Here is a 17838-nt window from a genome sequence, read left to right on the forward strand (position 1 = left end):
AACCACCAGGGAGATGAGCTATTTCAGCTAAAGGACAATGTTGGCACAAGAACAAATGGATATAAACTGGCCATGAATAAATTTGGGCTGGAAATGAGAGGAAGGTTTCTAACCATCAAAGGAGCAAAGTTCTAGTACAAACTTTCAATAGGAGTAGTCGCGGCAAACAACCTTAGTTTTAAGATAGAGCTTGATAAATTTGTGAATAGGATTCTATGACTGGGTTCCCTGCAACAGCTGGGGACAGGACTCGATGACCCAGTAGGTCCCTTCCAGACCTATGCCCCTAACCAAATAAAATCTGTAGATCAGCCTCATTTAAAACAGAACACTAGGAAGCATTAGCATACACACCTTGCAAGTATCTTTCTAAATTAAACTGTTTTGACTCTGAATGATAAAATCGGGAAAGTATTTCAGGGTTTTTTTTAATGTTTTGGACTTTAAAATTGCTGAATTGGTTTAATCTTCTATTTCAGAAAAGTTGAAACAAACTAAAGAGTCACATCTAGCCTGAAAATTTCTCTGGAAAGAGTCTGTCACATGTTATTTGAGAAGTCAAGAGATTTATATTCTTGAAAAGTTAAGGGCTGAGAGTTAATAGTGTCATTATAAGAAACTAATCAAAGGGACTGAATTCAGTACACTAACTGAAAAACCTGGAAACAAAAAAAACACAGCTAATATTTATCAGATCTGCTAAATAAAAGAGCACTACTACTGCTATATAGCCACGCATATTGCATAGGGAATAGCACCAACTTACAAACTATGTTGCAAAATATCAACCCCTTTGGAAAATACACTCCTTCCCCTTTAACATAGCTTTTCTTGTATTGTAAACTTGGTGACGGTGGCAGTACATTTTCATCCAAATATGCACACACACAAAATTACAGATACATCTCACTCCCCGAGTGACTTTATAGCATGTTGCTAGGTAACAGTGCATACAAGTCAGGTTTCAGGACCTTTAGTAAGTCACCATAAAATAACTGCATGGGTCTTTTTGCATGAATAATGTACATTTCTATCCTTTTTCTGATGCCAACAGATCAATCATTGAAAACATGACTGTCTGCCAAACTGTAAACAGCTCCCCATCAACTGTTACATGAAAAACAACAGATCAAGATGTTGTGGGTTTTTTTTCCCCAGTTATCAGTAGGCTTTTTCGCCTCTTGCTTTCCGCTCTCAATTCATGCTCTAAGCAGCCATCATGAGCTCTATTATCTACAGTGCAGTCCAGCTGAGGTCTAGAGAGCCACTTACTGCATAACATGCTCTTAAGCAACACTAATCTAAACCAGTTGTCAGAACCACAACAAAAAATGGGCTTTTTCTATGGATTAAGTTTGAAACTCAACAGCAACAACAAAATAAGGTGCGGACAAACAAAAATTGTTTTTCCATAACAAAAAATGGAAAAAACCGTCAACATATACTTCTAAAATCCAGAAGTTTCCAGAGCTTCTTTTGAAACATAATGAGAGCTGTTTGCTATCCCATCCCTGACTTCTCATTCCTCTTTTCCTCTCCCTTTTGCTTTGTGTTGGGTTGGCTCTATGAACCCTGAAACTTTATTTTCCAGCTCTCTTCATTCCATCCTGTGTTCTCAGGTAAGAGTCTACATACTCCCAGAGGTACAAAGATCTGGGGCAGATGAGGACATTAAGCCATTCCAAAAGACAAGACTGAATTGTCACTGAGCAAAAGGACATTAGGCCAGACCTTGATCCTCTGGTTCACCTAGCAATGACATTTATTGAAATGCAAGTCACATTCCATTTAAAGGAATGCAGTGACCAGTTAGTCTCCATTTAAAAGGCTATTGTTAACCTCCAAAGGGCAGAAATGGTATATGGAAATCACCTTGGGGACTGCCATCTCCATGTAAGACAGAACTGATTCTCTATCAACCATTTTCCCCCTTCCTCTCCTTTAAATTTTCAAGCCCAACCTTTGAAGATGTTTAGCTAATAATGCCCCACCCCACCTCTGGCATATTCCCAAAACTGAAATGTTCAGTCAAACCAACAATAGAAGACAGAAAATACAACAGATTCTCCCTAGGCACATATACTCCATTTCATAAAATTATTCTGCAGACAACTCTCCAAAGGAGGGGGAAAAAATAGAAGCGTGGTATGCATTAAATAAGGATTTCAATTAAAAACAAAGGTTTTCAGAAGTTCTTCACGTACTTCTTAGGCTACCAACATTCTGATGATAATAATCAATAAAATGAAGTAACATCTTCCATTCTTTAATAGCACTGATTAACTAGGCCTCACATACTCCTGTGAAGTGGGGTCAAGCATTATAAGCCCCATTTAAGAGATGGTAAAAGGCCAAGGAAGGTTAAAGGCTAGATTTTCAGAGATGCTGGGCAACAATAGCTCTGATTGACTTCAGCTACAATTGTGGCTGCTCAGCATTTCTGAAAAGCGTGCCCAAGAGGACTAGTATATGGTCACATTGACTCAATAACAGAATCTGGAGTTCCTATTCCCAGCTCTCTAATATAATAATTAGGTGTGACCTCCCAAAGAATAAACAGGAAATTGTTATTTTTTTAAAGTCAGGTGAAAAAAAAAACGTATGGCAATTCCAAGAATTAGTGAACGCAGAACAGAGGGGGTTCTTAAGGTTGGAGAAGGAGCAGCAGCTGCTGCCTGCCTTTCAGTTACCTGACAGCTTCATGAGAAAGTCTGATGCCATCTTGACAGAGATGTCCTGGCTGAATAGTGCTGAGGCTGTATTGGCCACATAGTCAGAGGAGTCTTTCAGCTTTGTGTTGTTGGTGGCTCTGTCAACGGTGCTGAAAGCAAAGGATGTAGCTGAGATGCTGTTGTCATCTTTGGGTTCTTCCTTTACTACTAAAGGTGGGACACCAGCACTGGCCTGCCCAGCCACCTCAAGTGTTTTAGACACAGACACTGTCCCTGTAAGCTCAGATCCTCTTTCCCTCTGTTGCCCAGGGCAGGAATTGTTATTTAGCTGTGGCGATCCCTTCACTTCAGTTTCTGGGATTTCCTCCTTCACTTTGGCTTCTGTCCTGAGGAAGTGCTGATGGCAACGCATGTGGAGTTTCAGGCTGAAGTGGCGTGAGGACGTGAAAGGGCATAGCTGGCATTGGAAGGTTTCCCCCCTGTCCTGGTGCTGATGAACCTAATTATATGATTGAAAACAAACATACATTTAAAGAAAATGTTATAAAAATATTCTAACGGTCTCTCCTATATATCTTTCTCACACACATTTTTATAAATACTTCAACTCATTAGTGAACATGTCATTACAAGACTCCTGCTAAAGATCAATTTCTAATAAAAACAGTATGGCACCACCTAGGCAGCAAAGAACATAAATTCTGAACCCAGTTCAAAAACCAGATATGTCCTGTTTCTGCACCATAAAAACTGGAAGTCCTTTTTGTACAAATCAACCTTTATGACCTGTCTGTAATGCCTATTGTATAAAATTCTGACTCCTCCATTCAGACAGGCAGCTGGTTCTTGGACAAGAACCTTATTTATTGTGTATTTTGTTGAGCGTTATGCCTATAACATTCTGTAAATTATGATGTTTCAGTGCAAACCTTGAAAATGCTAACTTGTATAACAAATACTGTAAACAATTTAGGTCCCATATTAATCCTCCATTATGAGAAAAACACAGTTCTTGTTTATAGTCACTGAAATAGTTTGTTGAGAACTAATTCCAGCAGAAAATGAAAGATTTTGTTATGACATGAGACAATAAAGTATTTGCATCACATTCTGATTTATCAGGTGTTACCTGGTGAACATTTTCTTTTATCTTCCATATTTTTAGACTACAAGTTCTTTCACACAGGGACCACGTCTTCCTGTGTGTTTGTACACTTCCCAGTACAATGGGACTCCAGTCCCAACTATAGCCTTTGGGAGCTACCATTTGTGTATGTACACACACTCTCTCTCTAATTTGTAAATTAATTTAGTATTCATGACAGGGAGGGAACAAGCATAATTAGGGCCCTACCAAATTCATGGCCATGAAAAATGTGTCACGGACTGTGAAATCTGGTCTTTTGTGTGCTTTTACCCTATATTCTATAGATTTCACAGGAGAGACCAGCGTTTCTCAAATTGAGGGGCCTGACCCAAAAGGGAGTTGCAGGGGGGTCACAAGCTTATTTTAGGGGGATCACAGTATTGCCACCCTTACTTCTGTGTTGCCTTCAGAGCTGGGCAGCTGGAGAGTGGTGGCTGTTAGCCGGGCACCCAGCTCTGAAGGCAGCACCCCGCCAGCTGCAGAGCAGAAGTAAGGGTGGCAATGCCATACCATGCCACTCTTATTCTGTGCTGCTGCCTTCAGAGCTGGGCATCCGGATAGTGGCGGCTGCTGACTGATGGCCCAGCTCTGCAGGCAGCATCACAGAAGTAAGGGTGGCAATACCATACCCGGCCAGCAGCCGCCGCTCTCCAGCAGCAGTGCAGAAATAAGGGTAGCAGTACCACAAACCCACCCCCCCAAGCACACACACAATTTCTTTATGGAGCAGGAAATTAAAACACCTTGAAATTTCTGATTAGAATAGCTGAAATCATGAAATTTGCAATTTAAAAAAATCTTATGACTGTGAAATTGACCAAAATGGACCATGAATTTGGTATGGCCCTAAGCATAATGCTAGCAAACTTTCCCAATGCACTTTTGTCATAAATATAAAGGGAAGGGAAAACACCTTTAAAATCCCTCCTGGCCAGAGGAAAAACCCTTTCACCTGAAAAGGGTTAAGAAGCTAGGATAACCTCGCTGGCACCTGACCAAAATGACCAATGAGGAGACAAGATACTTTCAAAAGCCAGGTGGAGGGAGAAACAAAGCCTCTCTCTGTCTGTCTGTGTGGTGCTTTTGCCAGGGACAGAACAGGAATGGAGTCTTAGAACTTAGTAAGTATTCTAGCTAGATCATGTGTTAGATTCTGATTTCTTTAAATGGCTGAGAAAATAAGTTGTGCTGAATGGAATGTAGATTCCTGGTTTTGTGTCTTTTTGAAACTTAAGGTTTTGCCTAGAGGGATTCTCTATGTTTTGAATCGGATTACCCTGTAAGGTACTTACCATCCTGATTTTACAGAGGTGATTCTTTTTACTTTTTCTTCTATTAACATTCTTCTTTTAAGAACCTGAATGCTTTTTCATTGTTCTTAAGATCCAAGGGTTTGGGTCTGTGTTCACCTATGCAAATTGGTGAGGATTTTTATCAAACCTTCCCCAGGAAAGGAAGGATTTTGGGGGGAAAGACGTTTCCAAACGGGCTCTTTCCCAGTAATATACCGGTTATACGTTTGGTGGTGGCAGTGATAAAGTCCAAGGGCATAAGGTAAAATAGTTTGTACCTTGGAAGTTTTAACCTAAGCTGGTAAAAGTAAGCTTAGGAGGTTTTCATGCAGGTCCCCACATCTGTACCCTAGAGTTCAAAGTGGGGAAGGAAACTTGACAACTTTAAATTCAGACTCTAGCAACCATGCTATTCCAACCCTGGGTATTCCTTTTACAAATACTGCTAGAGATGTAAATTTGTTCCATTCTGTTTGGTGAGTGTATAATCTGGTCAAAATGGCACTCAGCTGAGATAAACACACTCATTTTCACTTGTGACCTAAACAGGATTTGAACTCAGGCCTCCAGAGATGTAAGGTTAGCGAAGCAATCAAAATCTCGCTTGCCATTTAGCCCTTCTGCATTCAGTGAAAGTACGTTTCATTGATGCTGCTAAGATTTGTACTGCAGCAGCACCCAAATGCCCCAAACAGGATCAGGTCTCATTGTGCATGTGATGTACAAACACTCAGTACAAGATAATCCTTGTTGCACAGAGTTTACAAAATGACATTCTCAATGTGATAGAAATGTGGGTATTTACAGCCAAAAATAATTTTAAGATGTTAAAAGTTGCAGCTAACAAAAATTAAGATATTAAGAGCTAATGCTGAAGCCCAGTCCTTATAGCACCCAAAGTGCGTTTTAAAACAACCCCCCACTTACAGCAGAACATTTGTATAATGCATCATAAATAATAAGAATTTGTAATGAAACGTCAACAAAATTAATTATCTGTACTACTGGAAATACTGTGATATAGAAGTGAATTTCTTCTTTATCACATGGCACTGAGATGTGCTAACAGTTGCAAGCACCTTCAGTATGTCAACTTTATCTGCTACACCCACTGAATTGCTATGTGCCAGGCTGCATCTTTAGGATTCCCACCAATCAATGTCTCCCAGCGCCCATATTTAACTACTTCTGCCAGAGGACTGATGTCATAAATATGATTCCTTTTGAAGGCTGTCAAAGCCACTGCTGCTGAGAGGTGGCAAAGTTTGTGTGGAAGCCCAGTTTCTTTTCCCAGGGGCTCAGAATGCCACCTCTGCAGTTTCCAGAGTTCAGAGAGAGGTGACGGGTCTGTCCGTTTTGGATTTCTCTTGTGATAGGTCACAACAGCAAAATCACCCAGCTAATCATGACTTGCTTTAGTTTGAAACAAAATACATGTTAGGTTACAATTTTGCAGATTATACAATAAATAAAAAAGGAAAAATTCTTGCTCACTGGATCCAAATTCAGGGATTCCTGTTTAAACCATAGGAAATGGATGAAACAAGTTTCCAGAGCACTGGCTAGCATGCCTATAGTAGTATTTAAAAAATTTCAATAAATAAATTGGTTTGAAAACAAATAATGATAAAAACAGAAAATGATAATTTTCATTCAAAGGGATTTTAACTGTCATTCACTTCCTGGTCCTTAACTGCAGGAAAGAACTTAGTTATTGACACGTTGGATGGTCCATCTACAGTTGTCCAGTCTCCTCTCTCAGATAATGACTACTTCCAGATGTTTCACAGGGAGAAGCAATAAACCAAGTGGATAGCTATAATATAACCTGTCTATATGGCAAGTTTCTTCCTAATCCTATTACGTTTATGCCTTGGAGCATAAGGACCTTTTTTTTAAATCCTATTTAACATAACTGTGGATGTTCTCCTTGTCTGTATAATTGTCTAAACTTTGTTTTAATCCTGCAGTGTTCTTGGTCTGAAATGACTTCCTGTGGCAATGGGTTATAAAGTTCCAGGCCCTGATCCTGAAATGACTTTTGCATCAGTTAACCTGAAGCATGCTAGTAAGTCCCATTGGCTTCAAACTTTAGCATGTGCATGTTTAAACTTTAAACTTTAGCATGTGCATGTTTGCAGAATTGGTCCCAGTTAGGTGGGGGTTAAAATATTTCTGTTCTATCAGTTTTAAATTTGTTTCTGCCAGCTGAATTCAGTGTCTTCTTGTTCTCATATTACAAGAAAGAATAAAAAGAAGCTCGATTTACCTTCTCCATCACATTCATTACTTCAATCTTGTCGTCTCCTCTCTAATCTAAGCAATTTAATTCTTTTCAGTCCCTTTCTTCACAGGAAGTTCTTACCATCCTGCTAATCATTTTGTTGCCTGTTTTTGAACCTCTTGTATCTCTGATATAGCTTTTTGATTGAGCAGAACTGAATACAGAATTACAGGTGAGAGCATGTGTCATAAATATAAAGGGAAGGGTAAACCCCTTTAAAATCCCTCCTGGCCAGAGGAAAAATCCTCTTACCTGTAAAGGGTTCAGAAGCTAAAGGTAACCTCGCTGGCACCTGACCAAAATGACCAATGAGGAGACAAGATACTTTCAAAAGCTGGGAGGAGGGAGAAAAACAAAGGGTCTGTGTCTGTCTGTATGCTGCTTTTGCCGGGGACAGAACAGGAATGGAGTCTTAGAACTTTTAGTAAGTAATCTAGCTAGGTATGTGTTAGATTATGATTTCTTTAAATGGCTGAGAAAAGAGCTGTGCTGAATAGAATGACTATTCCTGTCTGTGTGTCTTCTTTATAACTTAAGGTTTTGCCTAGAGGGATTCTCTATGTTTTGAATCTAATTACCCTGTAAGGTACCTACCATCCTGATTTTACAGAGGTGATTCCTTTACTTCTATTAAAAGTCTTCTTGTAAGAAAACTGGATGCTTTTTCATTGTTCTAAGATCCAAGGGTTTGGGTCTGTGGTCACCTATACAAATTGGTGAGGATTTTGGGAAGTGGGGTGCAAGGTTTGGGAGGATTTTAGGGGGAAAGATGTGTCCAAACCATGTTTCCCAGTAAACCCAGATAAAGTTTGGTGGTGGCAGGGGAAATCCAAGGGTAAAATAATTTTGTACCTTGGGGAAGTTTTAACCTAAGCAGGTAAAAGTAAGCTTAGGAGGTTTTCATGCAGGTCCCCACATCTGTACCCTAGAGTTCAGAGTGGGGAAGGAACCGTGACAGCATGCAATCTATTTAAATAATGGCATCATAGTATTTTCAGTATTGCTGCTGTCCCCTTCTATATAAATTCAAACATTCTGTTTGCTCTTTTAACCACTACTGCACAACGAAAAGACGTTTTCATTCGGCTGTCTACAGTGACACTCAGGTATTTTTCCTGAATGTGCATGACTAGTTTAAATTGTTCCTTCTAGTAAGTATGCCCTTGCATTTATCAACAATGATTTCATTTGCTATTGTACTGACTAATCACCTAGATTTTTTAGGCCTTCTGAAGATCTTCTCAATTCCTTCTAGTCTTGACACTCCTAAGCAATGTTGCATCATCTGCAATTTTGCTAGTTCACTCCTTTTTCTAGACCATTACTAAATAAATCAAACACGACTAGTCCAAGTATAGAGAAATCTGCAGTTAACCCCGTCATACTTCACACTGATTAATATATTCCTAACTGTTGTTTTACTGTCTCTTAACCAATTTCTAATCTGTGATAGTACTTTACCCCTCACTCCACAACTACTTAATTTTCTTGACAGCCTCTTGGTGGGGGACTTTGCCAAAGGCTTTTTTAAAGGCCAAATTAATTATCTCAACTGAATCTCCTTTATCCATTATTTTGATGACATACTCAAAGTTTCCCAGTATATGAGAATATGATTTTCCTTTACAGAAGCCATGTACTCCTATCAGATCATGTTATTCAAGGTGTTCTATTTTTATCATTTTAATCAGTTTCCCTTGTATTGGTCTGTGATTTCAAGGATCAACCCGTCGTGTCTTTTTTAAAGACAGGTTCAAGATTTACAATCTTCCAGTCTACTGGCTGATTTTAATAAGGGACATTTTTCTCAGCAGTTTTGTCACTTTATTTTTAAATTACTTCAGAACTTTTGGGTGTACATCACCTGGTGCAGATCACTCGTTGTTCTATACATTTATCTACTTGTTCCAGAACTACTTCTTTTGACACCTCAGCCTCTGACAGTGTCTCACCTTTATTACTTGTAAAGAGTAGCTCTGAAGTATCTTCCCAGTGTGGTGAATTCTGATGCAAAGACAACCTTTAGTTTTTGTGAAACATCATTATCCTCCTTAATTGTTCCCTTAACTCCTTGGCAGTCAAGTGGACCCACCAATTCTTTCATAGATGTCCTGAAGTTTAATACACTTAGAATTTAAAGAGTAAATAGCCAAAAAACATTTTTATTTCTGACCTCCTACTTACTATTTGACAATTTAGCTGCCATAGTTTATGTTCTTTACTTACTATTGGTTTTGTTTGGGATGGATAACCATTTTCTGGAGGACATAATTGGCTAAAATACCTTCTTGAACCTTGCAATTTAACCATATTTCTCCCCTGCCCCACTCTGCCTTCCTGCTTCCATTTTTGTTTAGTGATATGCATGCTTTTCAGGCCTTGTAAGCTTGAGAAGTCACTATGCTAAGACCAAAAATTATAGTTTTCTCTTTTCATTTAGGGCATTTTTTCTCACAAACCTCCTCTTAAAACAAAAACACCCGTCTTTTTTAAAGTTTAGTGTTACCATGTGTGATGGGGTGGACCAGGCCCAAAGGCCCCAGCTGGAGGCCTCAGGGTTCTGCCACACCCATCCAAGGAATGGAGCAGTGGAGAGGTCCTCCACTCAGGCTAGAGTGGCTGCAGGGGAAACAGCCAATCAAGGCCCAGGAGGGCCATATAAACGGAGACGCAGAACAGAGCAAAAGTGGTTTAGAGCTGGTGAAGAAAGGACTGTGTGTTTGGCTGGAAAAGAAGCATGATCATGGACAGCTAAGTAGGGACAGGGACCGGGACAGCGAGAGGCTCATGGCTGGCTGCTAGGACTGAGCTAAAGGCAGCTTGCTAGCAGGGACCAGGGGAGCAATGAAGGAGCGCCTGGCTGGCTGCGGAAACTGAGTCGGGACTGAGCCTAGGGAGGCTGCAGGAAGATAGTGTCTCCAGGGAGGAAGCCCTGGGGATATGGCCCCATACCAGGGCCAGAACTGGTTTAAAGACCGTGGACACACCCAACCAGAGGGGGCACTCATGAGAGGTGGATGCCAAACCCATTACACCATGCTAGTTTTGGTATGATCCCTCCCCTAAGGATGTTGACTTTACTTACACTGGGGCCACTCTTAATGAGCACTTCAACAAAAGTTACTTCTTGAACCAACTCCTGTGTATTATTTAGACTAAGTTGAGACTAGCCTCTCTGCCTGCGTGCTCTAGGACTAGCTGTTCCAGGAAAAATAATTCAAGGTATCAAATTTCTTCTCTTTATCTTGTTCTAATATGAAAATTGACCAGTTTATATATAGATCTTTGAAGTCACCCATTTATTATCATATTAGACTTAGCTGCTGCTTTGCTATTCCTCAATGTTGTGCATTCAGTATCCATTTTCTAATCAGGAGGCTAATATATTTCTATTCTTATGGCATGGGATTTCTACAGATTCCACAGTATGGTCCTCTTCACACAGAACCTTTAGTTGGGTATAATTCTACTTATCCATGTTTTCTGAATAGTTTATACCCATGTAATACAGATTCTTGTTGGTTTTTTTGTTATTCCACAGCAATTCAGCCATGTTTACTATGTCCACTGTGTCAATCGAGTTGCCAGGCAATCGAGTTCACCCCTACTTTTGCTTTAAGATTCTTGTATTGTTATATAGACACTTTGTCAAGGTTCCTTCCCCACTCTGAACTCTAGGGTACAGATGTGGGGACCTACATGAAAACCTCCTAAGCTGCCAGTTTAGGTTAAAACTTCCCCAAGGTACAAACTATTTTACCTTATGCCCTTGGACGTTATCGCTGCCACCACCAAACATCTAACAGGTATATAATTGGGAAAGAGCCCATTTGGAAACATCTTTCCCCCCCAAAATCCTCCCTTACCTTACACCCCTTTCCTGGGGAAGGTTTGATAAAAATCCTCACCAATTTGCATAGGTGACCACAGACCCAAACCCTTGGATCTTAAGAACAATGAAAAAGCATTCAGGTTCTTAAAAAGAAGAATGTTAATAGAAGAAAAAGTAAAAAGAATCACCTCTGTAAAATCAGGATGGTAAGTACCTTACAGGGTAATCCGATTCAAAACAGAGAATCCCTCTAGGCAAAACCTTAAGTTTCAAAAAGACACACAAACAGGAATCTACATTCCATTCAGCACAGCTTATTTTCTCAGCCATTTAAAGAAATCAGAATCTAATGCATATCTAGCTAGATTACTTACTAAGTTCTAAGATTCCATTCCTGTTCTGTCCCTGGCAAAAGCATCACACAGACAGACAGAGACTGTTTCTCCCCCTCTCCAGTTTTTGAAAGTATCTTGTCTCCTCATTGGTCATTTTGGTCAGGTGCCAGCGAGGTTATCCTAGCTTCTTAACCCTTTACAGGTGAAAGGGTTTTTCCTCTGGCCAGGAGGGATTTTAAAGGTGTTTACCCTTCCCTTTATATTTATGACACACTTATACTTATTTTTGGCCATATGCTTATTCTTAAATCCTTATGCGGATACCCAGTTGCTCTTCTGGAGCATAACTTTGTGATCTTAACCAATCCGTCTGCAAGTAGTGTTGGAAGTAGAGCAGGAAGCTGCGTACTAGTATGTGCATGCTCCATGGATACGGGAGTGGCCGGAAGCTGTGTGAATGAAGCCTGCAGCAGTGTTCTCAGGTGAATTTCATCCATACTTACCTATGAGGGGAAATTGAAAAAACTGAGATTTTCTTCCCAGATTATCACTCTCCCTTATGTTACATTTTGCCACTTCAAAATAAGTACATAATCTTTTTTTAAATTAGGAAAATAAATTCCTGTGGTATATTAAACCCAGACAGGGAAGGGCTCAAAAACTGTCGTCTTGCTTTTTTATTCTTAATTTTTTTTTCCTTCAGAAATCCTCTTTGTTCCACCCTTATGCTGGTCAACATCACTTTCCACAGTTGTAGCACCAGTTTAAATCATGATGCAGTACCAGAAATGAGTCCTGAGTTCCTGGGAGGAGGCTTGATAGGCCTTCCAAAGGCCCAAGCGTAATGACCAAAACTTTGGGTTATGAATGATATGATTTTTGTCCCATCCCAGGTGAATAAAAACTAATTTTAGTTTATATTTCTGTACTGAATCTATTTTAGGTTTTTCTATGGGTATGATCATTGAATCCAAATGTCATACAACTATTAAACATAAAAAGAATGTGCCCTAAATGACAATATTCTCTCAGCCTCCCTTGTTTACAAAAGGCACCTGTGGGTATTTTTCCTTCCTGCCTTTCACTTCCTTGCCAACAGTTGCAAGTTGGCAGTGGAAAGGGGTCCTTCTTGGATAGTCTTTATCCAAAAGATAGGTATAAATCTAAACACTGTTAGGGTTAGAATCGGCCCAATACCCTGTAGCCAAATGCTCTATAGCTGGAGTCAAGACACCAGAAGTGCTCTGCTCCTTGCAATGTTGTATTCTGGTCCAAACTCATTAGCATGACATTGTTAACAGAAAGCTATCAAAACTGATTTTTTTAAGAAATGAAAAGGGAAAAAAAGATGCCATAAACAAACACCTATATGTCACTAACAGAAATCAAAACTCAGAATCCCTAATTAAAAATGGAAGTCTGAAAAAAGATGCACAACATCTATAATTCTAGAAGTGGGTAAAGGTACTGTGCCTCAAGGCTATGCTGCTGTAAGAAACAAACTTAAGAAAAGGCTCCTAGATTTTGATGACAGCGTGACAGGACTGCAATAGATTAATGCCTTGAACAATCCTGTCTGCCATCCTGCTCTACTAAACATAATACAGGAGACACAAATCTCTCAACACACTTATACAAAAAAAACGCTGGATTTTGATGGAATCCTGTCTGAGCAGATGGTGCAGATGGACAAACAAATCCATTCCATTATAGACTTCATTTTTTGTCATTCTTTTGTTCTGGAAACCTGGGCTCTGGAGATGGCATACAATCTTGGCTGCAGCCAGGGATTTAGCCTGAATTTATAGTAGACTCAGTGGGTGTGGCTAGTGGCAACAGTTTGTGTAGGAGTCTCTCCTCTTTATCCTATCTGCCAGAGTAAGATAAAGTAGTTCCAGAGAAATGATAGGACACTGAAAGGCTATGAAATCTCCAGCAAGAGAAAGTATACTGTGCCTCTGAATAACAGCTTCAGTTTTTGTTTTACCCTATTACTTCTATTTAATTTTTCTTTTGGTTTTATTTCTCGGTTTTTTTGTACGTATTTTATGTCTATGTACTTTTTGTTTTTGGATTTTTTTTTTATTTTTATTTTTTAAATAGAGAGGGTTAAGGAAACATTTTATACTGTGGTAAAATAAATCTGTTCCTCAGCTTACCCCAATTTGTCATCAGCTTACTTCATCACCAAAGAAAACTCATGTCATTCTGGCAGGGTGACAGTGACTTCAAACATATATTCTCTATCCCCCTCACCAGCCACACATGCATTTTGGATTCATCTTGATTTTGTCCTCCCTGATGCACCACATTGTCATAGAATATTTACTGTTGTCATAGACTTTAAGGCCAGAAGGGACCATCATGATCATCTAGTCTGACCTCCTGCGCATTGCAGGCAACAGAACCTCACCCACCCACCCACTTCTGTAATAGACCTATGTTCTGTATGGATGTATACTGATCAGTGTGTGGCTTGGTAAGATATAGACTCTGCTGTTAGTCATCTCTAGAACTCTTTTGTCACAAATTTGAGTCCAGAGGGACTCTAAGGTTTGTGAAAGTTTGGACCTGTTTGGGTTGGTTTTGTTCCATCTCTAATTAGGAACTAAATATTGTCATTTTAGTTAATATGGCAAATCTGACATCACCAGAGGCCTACTCAGAAGAGAATATATATCAAGCCCCAATGTCAACAGAAAATATTTTCCAAACCCTTATACTGTAAGTCTGATCATTTGAATGTATCTGTAAACCAGAGACTGCCAAAGTGAGCATGTGAGACTGAATGTGGCCCATACAATCCTTGTATGCCCTCATCTCTAATAGGGTGGTGTGACCAGTGAAGGCCACAGTTCCCACCATTTTGACCTGTGACATCACACTGTGTTGAGTGCTGATATTTGCAGTCTGCAGGCCTCACCTCTATATCATGGATAAGGGGGCTGTAATTTGCTCCAGTTTATTTTACTTGTTGATTCACTTATAAAATCTCATCTCTTACAACTGACTGAGGGTGTAACAATATTGTTTTGTTTTTTTTAAACCCCACCAAGTTAGTTAATCAATATTAATCCCTAGTAGATACACGTCACCCTGCAAATCAGGAGTAAACTTAACACAACATCCCTATACCCACCCACTTAAAATAAAGAGAAAATTGATGGGCTTTTTTTTTCATATTGATATGCAGACTCTGTTAGAACAGAGGAGGAATGAATGACAGAGTTGAGGGCCCTCCACTCAGAACACTCTGTCACCAACCTGCAGAGGTTTAAATCTGGGAACACTTTGTTCAAGTACATTTCAGTTGATCTCACTCATTATGGTGAAATGGGGGGAAAATACAGGCTTACAGATACAAGTTACCTGAGACATAAAGGCTTTTAAAGATCACTGTCAAAACTTTGAATCGCATCTGGACGCAGAAAGGCCTCACACACACATTGAGCAGAAGGGGTGTCAGAGTGAGACCTTGTGGGACCCTCCATGAGACCAGCTTCAGGGCAGATTAGTTCATAGTGACACTAGAAGAAGGATGGGCCAACTTTTTGGCCTGAGGGCCACATCAGGGTGCGAAACTGTATGGAGGGCCAGGTAGGGAAGGCTGTGCCTCCCCAAACAGCCTGGCCCCTACCTCCATCCGCCCCCTCCCACTTCCCGACCCCTGACGGCCCCCCTCAGAACCTCCAGCCATCCAACCCCGCCCTGCTCCTTGTCCCCTGACCGCCCCCTCCCAGGACCCCCACCCCTAACCGCCCCCCAGGACTCCACCCCCTATCTAAGCCCCCGTTTCCCGTCCCCTGCCCACCCCAGAACCTCCGCCCCATCCAGTCACCCCCTTCTCCCTGTCCCTTATCCAACCCCCCCTCCCGGCCCCCTTACCATGCCACTCAGAGCAGAATGTCTGGCACCTGCACCGCCGGCTGGAGCCAGACATGCTGCCGCACTGCCCTGCAGGAGCACACAGCCCCGCCGTCCAGAGCGCTGCCCATGCGGTGGTTTTGCTGCGGGGGAGTGGAGGACAGCAGCGGAGGGGCTGGGGACTAGCCACCCGGGCCAGGACCTCAAGGACTGGGTAGGACAGTCCCGCGGGCCAGATGTGGCCCCCAGGCCGTAGTTTGCCTACCTCTGCACTAGAAGGTGGTGTTGAGTAACCACTAAAGTAATTTTATATCTAAGTGGCCCTTGGTTGGGCAGCATGTGGACACTTCTCATGTGTAAACATATTAGAGAAAGCAGTGATGTAACCAAGTCTTCTGCAAAATGTTGCCAGCACTGGAGAAGAGCGTATGCATATAGTGGTGGTGGTAGGGTTAATCATATTTATAAAAATTTTAATTCAGGGTTTGTTTTTAGTTTTATTCCTAACCCACCACACAGCAATATAAATACTTGTCTCAATGGTTATGACCAAGAATTTAAATATATTCCTTACATACATAAATCCTTTACTGTACTGGTTGCTGATTTGTTCTGAAAGCATTTTAAGACAATATAACCTATATAAACCGTGCAACTCTCAGTTGTGATACCGTCACAAGCTAGAGTCTGTATCATAAAGGTGCACACAGCTAGCTAGTGTCGCAGGAGGTAAGGATCAGTTGTAATTTCTATTACAGTTTTGCTTTTATGGATTTATAAATACATTGTTTTAACTGATATTGGGATAAAACTGGCATACTAGTTGGCAGCGTAATTGCAATTTTTCTGCTCATGAATAGCTTGACTTGGTTAAACACTGTTTCTCAATATGTAGTAGAACAACTAAAAATAATTTTTGGTGCTGTCAGATTTTTTTGAGGACTCTGCTTTACCTAATTAATTCCTTGGTATTTTTTGTTGAAGACAAATTTTGAAAAATGGCTATTGGACAGTTTAATGTTTTTATCTGTGTTACAGAGAAGTTTTCATAAAATCACCACCACATTATTGCACAGAATACTATATGATCTGTATATTTGTCTGATTGGTGTAAGGGGGCTTTACTGTATGAAGACAGAGATAATTCAAGGAGAAGCTGATTACCCATAGGCAGAAAAGAGTAGAATGGCTTCAAATAGCCATCCAGCAACCAACAATTAAGAGACAGTGCAAGAACCAATCATTCACGTTGATGTCATACCTCTAACCCTCTGCTAAACTCACCGGAAAAGCTTGTCAAGACAGGGGTCCCATCAAGTAAACAAAAGAGAACCTAAAGGCCCTGGAAACTGAAACAGAGGGCTTCTCAGATGGGATTAAAAGTGGCGCTCTCTAGGGAAGGGAGAGTTGTTTGCAGGAGACAGTAAAGAGAGGCCTGCCTAGGGTTTCTAACACAGGATGACAAGTCTCTAGGTAAGACACACCTGCGTATAGGCTGTTTATTGTTTTAAAAAACCCTTTTTTTCCCTTATGTTATGCTTTGTTCTTATCAAGATTAAACAATATTTTGGTTTGAGAAGGCTGTCTGGTCACTGTATTTACCACTGGTCACGGACTCCCAAAGAACTACAGGTACTGAATCTAGTCAGACCTGCCAGGTACGCACAATCGATACACAGGGTACTGTAGCCCAGAACCCTGTCTAAGAGTGGGAGAATTGCTTGGTTCCACCTCAGGAGAGGTAAAGGCGCAAGGTCTGAGACCTGATGTGGTGCACTCAGAGACTGGAGAGGAAAGAGAGGTGCAGCTAGCCCTGTATCCATGACAAGTGTAAATCAAGATGACTCCACTGAAGTCAATAGTTGCTCTGGTGTAAGTGAGATCAGAATCTGGCCCAATGTTCTAAAATGTTTTAACATAACAAATGCTGTAACACAGGGGTGAGCAAACTTTTTGGCATTGGGTTTTGGAAATTTTATGGAGGGCCGGTTAGGGGAGGCTGTGCCTTCCCAAACAGCCAGGCATGGGCCGGCCCCCACCCTGCTTCTCGCCCCCGATGCTCCTCCCCGGGACTCCTGCCTCATCCAACCCCCCCTGTTTCTTGACGGCCCCCCAGGGACCCCTGCCCCATCCAACCCCTCCTCTCATCCTGACTGCCCCCGCGGGACCCCTGCCCCATCCAACCACCCCTTCTCCCTGACCACCCCCAGAACCCCTGCCCCTGACTGCCCCCTGCCGCCCCATCCAACCCCCCCTCCTTCCTGACTGCCCCCCCAGGATCCCTGCCCCCATTCAACCCCCCTGTTCCCTGCTCTCTGACCGCCCTGACCCCTATCCACACCCCCGCCCCCTGACCACCCCTGCCCTCTATCCAACCCTCCCTCCCCCGCTCCCTGCCCCCTTACTGCTTGC

At 41.4% G+C, this 17838-nt stretch overlaps 1 protein-coding gene across 3 annotated transcripts in view; it reads right to left on the bottom strand.

Annotated features, from left to right (window-relative positions):
- ZNF827 (zinc finger protein 827) overlaps positions 1 to 17838 on the bottom strand; it is a 133783-nt gene that overhangs the window by 85175 nt on the left and 30770 nt on the right. For all 3 annotated transcript variants that reach the window (XR_012158582.2, XM_073341277.2, XM_073341279.2), the window contains exon 4: positions 2691 to 3171. Coding sequence is in view for 2 of the 3 variants with exons in the window: in XM_073341277.2 (XP_073197378.1) it covers positions 2691 to 3171 (481 nt within the window). In the remaining variant the exon portion in view is untranslated. The remainder of the gene's footprint in view (positions 1 to 2690; positions 3172 to 17838) is intronic.

Source organism: Lepidochelys kempii, chromosome 4 (genome assembly GCF_965140285.1).
Source record: "Lepidochelys kempii isolate rLepKem1 chromosome 4, rLepKem1.hap1, whole genome shotgun sequence".
NCBI lineage: Eukaryota > Metazoa > Chordata > Testudines > Cheloniidae > Lepidochelys > Lepidochelys kempii.